Here is a 15147-nt window from a genome sequence, read left to right on the forward strand (position 1 = left end):
TAGAGTTATGGGACATCCTTGACAGATGGAATAGTGCAGTCCAAAAGTAGAATACTAGTGACCATTGATGGTGATATACACGTAGGGGCACCCCAAAAAAGTATTTGCACATATTGAATAGAGTGTAGGTTGAAAACAAGAGCTCCCAAAATGACCAGAATGAAAGTTCACTCAATGCAATCATAGTGAAATCAATTTTTAGGAAAAGGGATTTATATTTAAAATGTTGGGCTCATTCCATACCTTCCCATACAGCAATGATGTTATCCAAAATGAATCTAGATTTTATGAAACTTGTTTTGTTAGGACAAAAATGGATTTTTAGAGCCAAGGCCTTGGCAATAATTTTGGAGGAGATATTAAACAGTGTGATTGGCCACTAGTTGCAAATGTCCTCCAAATCACCAAGTTTGGGGATTAACTTGATATTGCCTTTATTGATCAATTTTCCTAATGACTTGTTATGAAAAGCCTCCACATAAACCTTATGAAGGTCAAAACGCACACGATAAACTTAGTGTTCGTTATCAAACAAAAATAAAACATTTCCCCTGGAAAGGAAATTTGCCTCTTCTTAGCAATCAACCTAACAATAGTATCCATGATCTCCAAAGAGGAAAGCCAATGCAAATGGGGATGAAAAAAATTATTTATCACATAGGCTCCATGCCTTCCCATGATCCTCCATTTTCTAAAACCTCAATTGCAAAGAGGTATTCTCCTTTTATGCATGCTTGGTTATCTTTCTTCGTCATCATTGTGTGATATCACAACTCTTGATGATATGAGATCATTGAAGTGATTAGGAATTTGACTGTGTACAACAAAGTTGGCCTAAAAGCCCATGAAGGAATTAATCTCCCAATGTATTTAATTTTGTATTCATCTGATTTCTCTATCAACTACCAAATTTGACTATAGTTCCTATTAATCTTCTAGTTTTGTGCCCCTTGTTATTTATGGCATAAAAAATGATCGTAAAATCACCCTAAACTTGCACCCTACTTGTGTAGAGAGAAGCACATGCTTGCAAACTTGAAAGCACTTAAAGCCTTGACTTTGTTTGTTCCATGCTCTAGCCCTTTCAAGACTGCTCCAACCAAATAACTTCCATGATCTATCAACATACAACCTACCCAAAGATTGCAAAATTGCACTTGGATGGACCATCAAAGTTGAACTTATACCATCCAATTCGACATATTTGAAGGTGGATTATCCCCACGTACCCCTATGAATGAAATAAAAAATATGTGAATGTGGAGTTTGGTAATCATATAGATGTGTCATGGGACATCAATAATCCAAATTTTATCTTTGTTTCTACCTATTACAAAAAGTAATCATACACAAACTCTAATAAAAAAAAAGCATAGGCTACAACCATGTACATATCACAAGGGCCAACATTAGAAACACAAGCAACAAATATTAGTAGTACAAAGAGAACATATATTATTTACTATCAACTATACAATTAAATCGCTCATCTCATACAAATATAAGTACCATTCTCATTTAACAATAATCAAAAGATAGAAAATACATATTTCAAAAAAAATAGATAAAAATAAGAACCAACACATATAGTCATTGGGTATGTTATATATTTTGTTCTTGTTTACAATAATAGTACAATACTACTAATAACTATCAAAATAATCTATTTATATAATATTATGTCCATATTAATAACTATAATACAATACTACTAATTATTGCAATGTGCCCATAAAATATACTTAATGATATATCTATATAAGATTTGTCTTTTCAAGATATCAATTACACATCCTATTTGATTTTTAAAAATCTTAATCAACTTTTTCTATATTCCATATACATATTACACAACTCAAAAATACATACATAGATTTATACAACAAAGTAAACCAAACATACAAGTACTTCTCCAATTTAATTCCAAACAATTGTTTTACTTACTACCGAGAAGACAATCGCTAGGGCTTTGTGTGGGTGTATTTATAGGCAAACATGTTCAAGAATGCATGAAATACACTCATTGTAGTCAAAACACCAAGAATGAACAGAATTTTTGCTAGAAAGCTTGTTTTATGCGCAGAATATGTTCATATGAAAATGAGTAACTGAACTAAAATTTTGCTCCAATTCATGGTAAGAAGACATTAGTTAGTTTTCTCCAACAGATACGTCGCGTAAGTTGGTTTCCTCAACCCTTTATTTTATGCCCTTACGTACAGAGGGCCGATATACTTCCCCCAAAAAATGTCGTTCTTTATTAATTTTCATGTTCTTTATTGTCATGATTTGTTACTCAACTTGGTAGATTTCTTACTGTTTCATGGACGATCCTTTTCTTACGAATTTCTGGTGGTCATCAATACTCCTCAAGTATTTCAAGAAGTCAAAAAAGTTCAGTACAAAAAAAACAATTTAAGTAATTGCTTGAAACTGTACATTAATCGATTAGACATTAGAACTGCCATTTAGACAGTAACTATAGGGATACTGATATACATTTGAAAAAGAAAGAGACATCATTCATATAGAGTAAAATGTGGAGAACATAAGGTACAAGAGATCCTTCAGCCTTCTGTATCATGTATGAAAAAGGAAGCTGTGTGAGGATTTAAGTTATCCATCACCATGATCTGCATCGCATCTGAAGCTTTCCAGTGACGTTTACGTTGGTTGATGAACCAATTGTTTATTTGCTTCTGATCCAGACCTGTACTTTCTGCCAAAGCAATCTTGTCTGTCTCCTGCATGAAGGGTATAATTTTTGTGAGAGAAATCTCACTGGATAATTATACAAGAGAAGAATAAATCAATATGGATGGTTGAATTCAAAAGCTTCAGGATATGACTTTATGCATATTTTTGTATCAACATTTTGGATCATATTCTGTTTTTTCTTTTCTTTTCTAGCTTACAATCCTGATGACATATCATAGAGTATGATCAAAACATTGATACAAAAATATTCACACGGTCAAATACAAAAGCTTTCGAATTCAATAACATGAACTGTGGAAACTTAACGTGATGGTTGTTAAAGAATCCTACCGAAGGGTATGGCCACTTAAAATGGAGATGCCACCAATCAAGCAACTTTTGCCTTCCTTCTTTGGGGAGCTTTCCTTTCTTCCTTTTTTTGAGAAATTCCTTCTTGAGAGTGCTGAAGTATCCATTGTACTTTCGTAGAAGTTGATCCTTCAACTCTTTTTCTTGGGCACCAGGATCAAGTTCATTCACCTCAGCTTCCCCACAGCTCAATTCCTCTTCTGATGATCCACATCCTTGTCTTTCATACGAGTAGCCTGTCCAAAGAATTCATAACACAAGCAATTTCAGAACTTAAATATCAATAACTTCATCTGAGATCCACATCCTTGTCTTTCAAACGAGTAGCCTGTCCAAAGAATTCATAACACAAGCAATTTCAGAACTTAAATATCTATAACTTCATCTGAAAAGTGAAAAATATTCAGCTACCATAGCAAGAAAAAAGAAAATTCAAATCTTAAAAATTAGATTCACAACTAAAGAAAACAAGTTCAATGAAAAACTTCAACATGCAGCAAGGAAACAATGAAAACTAATCTCCAAGAAGGCTTGCCATACAATCTAGGAAAGTATGTCTTTAAAGATCTGAAGAGTTCAACCGATGAAGGAGGATCATACTTTAAAAGTTGTTGGTCTCGTTGGAAAACAATTTCAATGAAAAACTTCAACACGTAGCAAGGAAACAATGAAAACTAATCTCCAAGAAGGCTTGCCATACAAAGCTGGGAAAGTATGTCCTTAGAGATCTGAAGAGTTCAACCGATGAAAGAGGATCATACTTCAAAAGTTGTTGGTCACCTTGGTATGGCAAATTTTCAAAGGTCTGTATATGGGCCAAATATGCAAAATAATATACCAAAGTTGAATGAAATGTTTTGGGTAGCATAAGAAAGATAGTACTTTTTTCTGCTAGACTGATTTTGCAAGATGCATGTTCTCTTACCGCGTAGAAAGACTTACAGGTGTAGTGAGACAACTGGTTTGTTTTCAGTAATGTTGGGGGTTTATATAGTTGCCAAGTTTTATCATATCAGATGGAGATTCAAGGTTTTTGGTTAAGTTTGGTCCACATTGTGACAAAAAAAAGGATACAAGATTGAAGAGATTACAAATATTTTATCTTCAAACGGATAGTAAAACCGTAGTGATCTGTATAACACTGAGGTAGCTCTCAAGATAGTATGATATATCATTCCAACAGTTGCCCGTTCAAAAACTGATATATCGATCTAGCATTCATACAAGAGCAATTTATTAGATTCTGGTATCTCTTTTCAAGACATATTTTAGTTACCCATCTTTTAATATGTGATAGGTGGCCACAAAGGGAGCAAGAACAGGAGTATTTGAAAATCTACGTAGCTGAATGGTCATAGATCTCTTTTAAGTTTTATGACATATTTTAGTTACTAGTCTTTTAACTGATTAATCTTGTAATAAGGAGCCACAACTGGAGAAAAAAGAGGAGGATTTGAAAATCTACATAGCTCAAACATTCGTTGATATATGAGGGCCAAGGCTAACATAGATTAAACTGCAAGAGAGGTTGAAAAAGTATCAAGCTTAGTTTTAGGCAAGACAATCAATATAAAATTGAGCACAAGTTTAAAAGTTTGGACAAGGTGTGAATTTATTTTAATAATTAAATTAAATAAAATGAAGGAGCTAAAACCACTCAAGTATGGTCCATTTGAGATATCCTTCAATAAAAGGAAAAATGTTTATAATGTTTATATACATGTGTTAATTTGTTGATTTTGAAAACTTATGACATATTGAGTGTTCCATGTAGAGATTTTCATGGATCAGCTAGGACCTTCCATTTGCTGCTGGAGTGCTCTACCATTGAACTATTGGATCTGTTATGACCAGTCCATCTTTGATCAGGGTGTGACTTATTTCCAACATTACATTTAACGAAGGTATTTTGCAACTTTCCTTAAAGCCCTTGAACCTCGTGCTCAAAGTGAGTTGGATAAGGGTATTCTGTACAATGAGGTGATAACATCAAGCAAAGGAGAGTAAAAAAATTCGGCTGTTGCGACCAAAAGAGTTCCCTCGTAACTTGAGTTTTAAGTCTTATACGACCAAAAGCCTCCTTGTTGTGGAGTGATACAAATTGGATCTTGAAAAGTTGACTTCAATTTACTATGCCACTATTCATGTTTACCATAATATGCAACTTGGGAACACATTCACCACTCCTACCATGAAGAATTTCAACACGAACAGAATACGCAATTTATACCAGGAGGTTCATGAAAAGAGAGCAGCAACAAAGAACTATTTGTACTGTGTAAAACCACCAGCTATAGCAGAATGGCCATTTCTCCTGTGTCTTGAAGTTTCACTTGCGCCATGGTAATTACCTGATGTCATGGTGGTTGCAAATGTGTTCATGGCAGTTCTGGCCGTGTTGGAAAAGTAGAGTAGCATTTGGAAACATTCTCGCTTCATCTTCATTGTCATTTGGACAAGATTTATTTAAATTTATTCCAGACATTCTAACTAAGTTCGGTTATGTACACCTTTGAAGGGTCATATTCATTCATTGATTCTTGGATGGGTGATCTAAGGAGTTGTAGCATACACAATTAACTAAAGGCTAGTAAGCTTGTAAAATTGCAAAGGAAATAGCGACAAAGAAAGCAACAACAAACAAATCAGCTAAGATATTTCATTTGAGTAAAATTCACACTTTGATAAATCAGACATGAAATACCTATGATAATTATAAATCAAAATACAAGCTGCATGCAGGATGAGAAAAGAAACCTTCCCTTAATATCTTAGGGATCATATAGGAATTGAAAATTGCATCTTTTGCAAAGAAATGGATGGGGGTGCAGTGAATGGAGAACAACCATGATACAACTTTATTCAACATAGAATTCTTAATTCCCAGAATAAAAAGAAGAAATTTAGGGAGTTGTTCTATGTGATATAATATGTCACACTAAGAAAATGAGATATGAAATGCTAAGTATCTTCACCGTGATCTATCTGAGCCTTTCCCTCCTCCATTGGCCATCCTAGGGTTTGACCCAATGTGACAGGCAGAAGATTACGAGTGGAGGTCTCCTTCATGTAAAGATCTTTGGAACCAGAATCAACAGCAATGGAATTCTTGGAACCAAAATCAGTAACATAGCATTCCTGAGAAGGATTTAAATCAAATCCATAAGTTGACTACAAAGGATGAACCAACCTTTCAAGCTCTTTGTGAAACGATTGGATTGAGAGATATCTCTTTAAAAGAATCTTCGTCGATCAGATCTTTATTGGAAAGACTAAAAATTAAGCAATGCAAAGCATTTTGACAACCATCTCAGAAAAGATTTAGCATACAGTGAGGCACAACTTATCCATTGCTTCTTAATTGAATGAGATATGGGAGCATAAGTGAACGTGAATAGTGGTGGCAAAGACAATGTCAGCATATGGAAAGCAAGATCCCTTTTGAAGCTGAAGTTTTGAGCTGGTGAGTGCTTGAACAAGTTTCATTGTCAAAAATGACTTTTCGAACAAGCTTTGTTGTCAAAAATAAATTTTACAAAGTTGTATCAGGATTTCCTTGTGTACGTGGTGTAGGAGAGAGCAGAAACGGTTATACGGGATGTGTTCTTGCCAAGACATTCCGTTAGCAGATTCCAGTTAAAATTGGCTCTCTTTAAATATTCCCTCCCATAGGATAATCAGGGAAAATCTATTGGAAATTAGCCACATCCAATCCAAAGATGGGCTGGACCTATAGGGGCCAGTAGCTCAACGGTAGAGCACTTCAGCATCAAACGGAAGGTCCTATGTTTGAATCTTAAGTTCCTAACTGATCCATGAAAAGCTCAACATGGTATCAAAGCCAGGCAAGTCTAGAAGCGTCAAACATTCTGTAGAGTGGATTAAGAAGGGGTGTTGGAAATAAGTGCATCCAAACCAATGATGTGCCATTCCTATAGGGGCTAGTAGCTCAGTCATAGAGCACTCCAGCAGCAAATGGAAGGTCATAGCTTCTAGTCCTAGCTAGTCCTAGCTAGTCCATGAAAAACTCAACAAATTTGAGGATATGCAGAATACAATCTGCTCATGTGTTGGCAATATGCTGGAATTGCTTATGTGTTGTCACTGATGTCAACACTATGCTTGGGTTGGATATGGCTCTGTTCCGGTTGGTTACTGCTATCCCAGTTGGCTACTGCTATCCCGGTTGGACTTGGTTATCAATGATTCTGATCCGATATGATCAAATTGGTTGTTTCGGTTTTGGATGGTTATTCAGGATGGTTATATGTTTGACACATTCAATTGGTTCATGATTTGGTGCTCTGGAAGCTATCGCTTATGTTGTGGACTACCGGTTGATATTTCTTGGTACCGGTTGGTGATATTCAATGATTTGGTTAAGTGATTTTGGTCCGGCTTATAGATATGGTTCCTAACGTGCTAAAGGCGTTCTTGATCGTGTCCTAATTATTTGGTGGCTTCGCATTGGCTGGCATGATGATTTGGTGGTCCTATTTGGATCCGGTTGGTTATTCTATGTTATTACACTGAGAGTTTCTACCAGTTGGTCAAACGTGATGATATAGGTCTTAGATGAATTTCCGACGGATATAATTATTTGGGAATTTGAATTAGGTCCATGCTATGTAATGTAAATCATAATATTGGTCCGGTGGTATCGTGTGATGTTATTTTTGTAATTATGGTTTATGGGTTTAGGGTTTAGCCAATCTTGTTATCAAGGTTGATGAGCTGTATTTATAAGCAACATATTCATGTAATTTGGATAACAGTATAGATTGAAGGTTATTTCTGCATTATCAGAGAGAGGTAATTGTGCGAACAAGGTTATATCATTCAACGAAGGGTTGTGAAGGTTTTGGTATTGCTGGGCAGGCATCTGTGCTTAACCGGAACTGTATCAATCATTAGGAGATGCTATTTTCACAGTTCATTTTTCTCCGGATTGTAGTCCGATGTTTATGTAAGTCAGTGAGACTTCCCTTTAGTGATGGGCAATGAGCTCTAGGCGATTGGCCTGATTGCAAGTGCAATCCCCATTGCAATTATTTCACATACTACTGTAGAAGTATTATCTGATTGTAGGCAGGGTTTCCCACCGTGGTTTTTCCCTTTACCAGGTTTTCCACATCAAAATATTGGTGTTGTGTGTTGTGTGCTTTCATGCTTTATCTTTCACTATGTTGTTTATATTGTGCTCCAGTAAATGGTTTATAATCTGCATTAAGTGTTTAATTTGTGGAAAACAGACACACCCTCTCCTCTCAATTTTCCTCCAGTATATAAGATTCTAACATCATGAACTATTATTTTTCATAAAAACTAAGATGAACATCAACCTTTCATGGAGAGATTAGATTGGTATGTCATTATGGTCTTTAAATCTAGGTTTTCCTTGATTCCACAAATATGTTTAAGGATGGCTTTAGATTTTACGCTAGCTTTATATTATTTTTAATTTTAGACTTTAGTTATATAAAGATGTCAACTATCTATTCTTGGATAAAGATTGCTAAATAACAAAAAAGAGAAAAAAATTGAAAGAAATGAAAACAAATTTTTTTAATTTGCCTCCATTGCACTTTATCTTTTTTAGGCTTGTGTTTATTTTAGTTGTCTTAAAATATATTGATTTAGCATTAAAAATGGGTTAACTTAGTGAAAAAATCCAACAAAACTTGGAAACCAACCCTCCATCTAATCACTTTAGTCTTCACTCATCCGTACACCTTTCAGTTCATACATTGTACATCCCAAACACAATTGTTGGTGTGATCTTGTCCCTTGAACAAGATCTCATGCACAATTACATTCCACAAATTCAAATTCACTTCCTGCTAATTGATCATGCTCATTCAAAATTACAGTTGTTGTCTATCAATTTGCACGCTAAATGTGTACAAATCGAGGTTCAAATTGGCATATTTAAAGACACACCCTTGAACCCTAGTTTCATCTTTTTTATTATAGAAGAATGAATAAAAGCATTGCAGATTCTAGGTCTGCACCAAAGAGAAAATATCACATCGATCATTCTAAGCATATAGCATCAATCATATGTTGGATTATGTGAACAACAACAAAGGCTTGACTAAGATGTAAGGAAGTCCATCCAACACTTTAAACTTCGCACATAAACCTTATAAAGGTGTTCATCAACACTACCTTCACCTTTTCAGATATCTTGTGCAGGCAAACCAGAATTTGTAGTTTTCAAGCACTCAGGATGATATCACAGAGAATGGAAAGGATTGCAGGAAAAGTTAAGATCACTAGCACGATTCTCTCTAGAAGCTCAAAACAGAAAGATTAGTTATTCATTGCTATATGTGTACCTTTCTAGATCTCTAATTTGATACACAGTCAACATCCATCACATTAAAAAATTAAGATCACTAGCACGATTCTATCTAGAAGCTAAAAGCAGCAAGATAAGTTACTCATTGCTATATGTGTACCTTTATAGATCTCTACTTTGATACACAGTCAACATCTATCACATTACATCACTGTTAATACAATGAAACATATACAAGTACCCTTATTCCTTCTTTATCGATTACACTTTCATTTCCTGTCGTATTTTTTACAATACCACGTTCTATTTAATATTAATTATATCTGATTGATATATACATAGTTTTTTAGCACTAGATAGAAACATTAATTCAGAAAAAGAATTTAAACTAGTAGGATTCTTTTATTGCCTTCCAATAATATTGTAAAGGGAAATAGATTCCTCTAAGATTAGACTAGGCTAGTTCACTAAACATAAGCAATTAAGCACAAAATCAGCCTAGATTAACCAACAATAATAGGGATTGGTACATGACATGGGTGTTAATTAGCTCTATGATCAAAGATCATGTGTCACTTGTCAATGATTCAAACTAGTATCTACATGGGAAAAGTGATATCTCGTTCAATGAATACTAAACTTGCATTTAGCATGAATGTATTGTTCATACTCATTATTATATTGTGTTTATTCTTCCCCTACGAAATCTCAACATATACCACAGACTAATATTAACAAACACCAATGAGCAATCCTTCCTTCCGTCATAAAGATCTAATATGTAAAAGATAGCTAAAATTATTTTTGAGAGCTTTATTGATTGACCTCATATGCCATGCATCTTTGCAACAATAAATTACTGTATGAATAAGAAAAAAGTTAACCAACAAATTTCAACTTAGTAAGACAGGCATGTGTGACCTTTCAAGTATGCTTAGTATTTTGCTACAACAAGTCTAGATATTTTTTATATTAAGACATGCATCTAACTCTCTCCTTCATTTATGATTCATTACTCTTGGGTTCTTATTGTGGAAACCCAAATTCAAATCCTCAAGATGACATTTAAGATTAGAATTGTAAAATGTAACTCTTGATCTTCCACTATTTAACTTCCTCAAATGTTTCTCATAAAAACTAAACTATATCGCTTGTGAGTGTTAATATCCATAAAAGACATATTTACTTTCCACTTTCCTCCAACAAACTTAAATAAAAAACGTTTCTTTGATGCAACCTCCAAACACGATGAATGCACACTTCTTCTGGCATGAGTGTCTTGCATTGCTGCTAGTTACTCATAGCTTCAATCCACAACATGATGGTCTGTGAGTTTTAAATGTACTTGAAAGCTTCAAAGTATAGTGTTGCCTCAGAAGTCATAGTGGAGCATTATGATTCACATTTAAAATTAAAAACAATTTGACAATGCAAAAAATGGTGCTTTTCACAAGACTCCTCACTTAAATCTCTTATTTGCATTCTTACTGTCACGCTTCCAATGTCCAAATTCAACTCACAAGAATATACCATTTCAAATCTTGTCCAACTTTTATTAGATCATTCCAAGCAGACTCTTCCACTGAAGCGCAGATCTTATACATGTCACACCTTTGGTTTAATCTATAGTCGGTTGACAGGATAAGCTGGGCAAATGGGTTTTCAAAGCAAATGCCTAAGGTCAAACTCCAGATCCCCTAAATTCTACCAATGACAAGAAAATCAAAGGCGGTGATCAAACACATACTTCAAGAAAAACACACACATAACAAATCTATGACGTATGAATCCATCTTAAAAGGACAACAGGTTACATTTCCTATTTATAAACATTTTAACTTACTCTTCAGGGAATCTGTTCGTATGGGAGAATGAGCATTCCAAATCTTTAGTTAATATTAGATGTTTTGGGTGTACTAACAATCAGCCTCCTCTCAGAGGCAAACTATTGTTCAACCAAATAAATTAGAATCACAGGAAGCTCGATTTGAATACTACAGCATAGTTATACTTCAACATATAGATATCCTCCTACACAAATTCTCAACTTACCGAGAATTGTTGGAAATAAATCACACCCAGAATAAAGATGAACTGATTTTAAAGGAGCTAGTAGTTTAGTGATAGAGTGGATTGATAGCTTTTAAAATACTGTTTAAATTTTTGAATGGTTCGCCGATTTTTTTAGTTTGCATCGTACTCCTTAGTCTTTACTAAGGAAGCACAGATTAATAGAGGAGCAATCACAATAACTATTATCAAACGCTCCAAACATTAGGTAAAACTAGTCGAGCGCGATTGATAAAGTTAGGGAATTGTTGAACCTCCAAATCACGTCGAATGGTAAAAGAGACCATGATAATGAAAATTCTGAAGTGGGTTCTACAGACAAGATAAAACAAATTTTCGTAAATAATTGAAACATGGCTTTAGCTATCAGCTTTGGCTGGTTGTTATCTTAATCTAAAGATACTTGTTTTTTCTGCTAAACCGCAATGTCAAAGTAGCAGCAATGTTTCTCAGGCGACATTTCACCATATATTGACTGATAGTTGGAAACTTGAAGGGTTATGAGAGATGAAAAAATCAATCTTTCTGTGGAGTACATTAAAGAACAAGATCCTACAGAAAACAGACCATGCAGTATTTAACCAGAAAACAACGAAAGCCTAACCTGGAGAGGAGTTTCTGATCACATTAATGTTTAATGAGCTGAGTTGGGTTTCAATCTTGTTTATAAACTCCATTCCTTCTTTGTAAGGCTTGGCGAGCTCTGCCTGGTGTCTTCTCAACATTTCGCAATAGGCCTCCTGTTAAAAGCAATTGAAAAGCAAAACTAGTAAATTTGATATAAATCATGACTTCATATAAACTTCGTAATGGGTTAAAACTGGTAAGTTATATCACAACTTCATATGAGCTTCGTAATGGGTTTTCTTGGAATATAAAGCATCAGTAAGCCAAAAACTCCTGAGAAAATCACCATGAATCGGTCAAGCTCTGGATCTTCTCCAATACTCATTGTGGGTGTGTGTCTCTCAAGCTGTCTCTCCTCACTAATCTCCTCCAACGCAGATACAACGTCAGCAGGAGCCCCAGTCTGTAAAATAAAGAAAACGGCAAGAACATCAGAACAAAGAACGAGATTTGCATATTGTACAGTAATATCTAGAATTAGGATCGATTTTGTTCTGACAGATCAATGCATACAGATGAAACCAAAACTTAGGTCTTGCTCAGAAAGAAGAGGAACTCAGAGGAAAGAAGCAAAATCAAAATTCCATTTTGGCTCCATTTCTGACAGTGCCAAAAAGAATGTAAATCTGCTATCTGACACTATTTCTGGATAACTGCCTAATACAGCTAAAAACAACAATGAACTAATTGAAAACGAGAGCACTGTCACAGCTCAAAGGTGACGCAGAAATCTTTGATCTTTCTTGGTTTTGAAGCCCTTTTTTTACCTTTCGACAGTCCATGTAGGCTGCCAGCAGGCGAGGATAATCAGGATGGCCAGCTATTTTAGTTTTCATTAGATCAATAGAAGCTCTGGGTTCAGTAGAAGAAGCACTCTCCACTTCCAGTGATGTTCCCATGGCTTCTTTTTCTTGCTGCTGATATTGAAACTCAGACACACCTCTTACTACCAAAGATGGCTCTGGCCGGCAAGGCCTTCTCTCTACTCCTGTAAACTTTCTGTCAACTTCCATGTGATTCATACCCAACTGTCCACCTTGGAAATGACCACCGACAAGATGCTTTGAATGATGATGGTGATTGTGACCAGAAAGAGGAGAATCCTGTCCTCCATGAAACATGGTTGAAGCTGAGAGAAGACCATTCACATGATTGTGGGTATACGATGAATGAGATGGTGGTGGTGGTGGCGGTGGTGGTGGTGGAGTAATGGTCACGGTGGTCATCATGCCTTCACAGCTCGCAGAAGCTTCCTGTTCCCGTTCTTGATCCTGTTCAGTCATGAGGGCCATCATGGAACCTAATCCTGCTCCTACTATTCCTCCTTTGTCTCCATATACCCCATAAAGAAGAGCAGCATTCATATTTTCCATACCCAGTAACAATAATCCACTACACCACACTCAAACTTCCTAACTCAATGATATTATTGCTCTCCATCACACCGCAGTAATTGATTGACAAGAAACAACAAAAACCTCAAATCCAAAATTAATTCTGTCCTGACTGATCACATCCTATTGCTCCCAAAAGTACTGCTTTACTTGTGTGGAGGCCACATACCCCATATTCTCTTTCTCACTTTCTTCAATAAGTGCACTAGGTAGGTGACCGCCCAATGGATATCAAACCCATTTCCACTTGTTCCCTCTTTTTGTCTAGACTTTTACCCAAATCAAAACCTAGGAGAAAATACCTCTGTTAATGCCTTTAAAGTACAGTCTAAGTACATGATGGCTGTACATTATTGAACAATATCAGGCCCTGTATTGCAGATCTTTGATTCCCTTGATGTCAAAGGACAGCTAAATGAGAATGTCACCACTACCTACGTATTTCTCCCCCACAAAATCATGAGAAGAATTCTAATCTTCTTCTTGTTCTTTCTGGTCACTTCATCTCTAATCTTTTTAACATGTAATATGATCATTAAAAACAGTGGTCAAATCAACATCAATTCCAAACATCATTCAATGTACACAAGTGCCAGGCCTAATCAACAATGAATTGACGGTCTATATCCACGTCACACAATTTTGTAATGGTTAACCATTCGAAATTACCTTACATGTTCCCACAGATATTTTTAAAAGCATGTTATCTCAACTTATGCCACGACCAGAGCCCTAATCTGATGGCTGTATGGTTTTTGTATGCAGAGAATTAGATTTTTTTATAGTCCACATAATCATGTAATCTATTTTTAGATCTATACATGTTTATATTTCATATTTTATATGGGAAGCATTTTAAGATTTGTAGTGTCATGTAGGAAACATCTAGTGCTTCAAATGAGGCATACATATTCTTTCCTTGCAATAATTAAACTTATGACCTCTCTTTCAAGCCTACAAGTCTTCACCGTCAGGCCAATTCAAATGTACTAGACATGTTCATTCCAGAAGATTATATTTAAGATATTAAATGAATTATCAAAATTTATACAAGATTATGATTTTATGATACAATTTTTTAAATAAAATATATTTTAATATTTCAAGGATGCTTTATAATGGATAATCATGTTAAATAAGAGGTGTTTTTTTTCCAATATGTCAAATTATGTTATGGATATGAATGGTTTGCTTAACATTTATTGAATGTAGGTGATGTTCATAAGGAGGAGGCACCTATTTCAATAGTGCTTCAACTCAAGTGCTATTAACAATGGATTTTCTCACAAGATCAAGTCTACTTAAGTTAATTGAATAATAAACCTAATAAAAAAATTGATAGTTAAAATTGATTATGAAATTTAAGCCCAACTACAATAATTCACACAACGACAAACAAAACCTAAGTCATCATTTTTATATTTTATTAAATAGTCTCAAAAATTCAATGATCATCAAGTTGCTCCAAGTATAATAGTGAATTTGAATGGTTCACAAATAGCATTAGGGATCAAGTTTCTTATGTGTGTAATGGCTCATTGTCGATAAAATTGAAATTTATTCCAAGAAAATCTGACATAGATATCCCTCAAACCTTCATATACTAAAGTGAAGAAGGTCAATATTAATACTTCAATAAAAAAACAAACTCAAAAATAACTCTACAACTATTAACCCAAAAAAAAAGTC

The 15147-nt window shown here is 34.9% G+C and overlaps 1 protein-coding gene across 1 annotated transcript; it reads right to left on the minus strand.

The window, feature by feature from the left end:
* Nucleotides 1–2395: 2395 nt before the first annotated feature.
* On the minus strand, nucleotides 2396–13925 carry LOC131074038 (homeobox protein knotted-1-like 2). The gene is made up of 5 exons (XM_058010587.2): nucleotides 12832–13925; nucleotides 12351–12467; nucleotides 12042–12177; nucleotides 3049–3302; nucleotides 2396–2744 (listed from the first exon to the last, which is right to left on the minus strand). Exons 1-5 carry the CDS (start codon nucleotides 13435–13437, stop codon nucleotides 2568–2570), a joined length of 1290 nt encoding a protein of 429 aa, XP_057866570.1. The 5' UTR covers nucleotides 13438–13925; the 3' UTR covers nucleotides 2396–2567.
* Between the last annotated feature and the right edge of the window lie 1222 nt (nucleotides 13926–15147).

This window comes from Cryptomeria japonica, chromosome 4, assembly GCF_030272615.1.
Source record: "Cryptomeria japonica chromosome 4, Sugi_1.0, whole genome shotgun sequence".
Classification (NCBI taxonomy): Eukaryota; Viridiplantae; Streptophyta; class Pinopsida; order Cupressales; family Cupressaceae; genus Cryptomeria; species Cryptomeria japonica.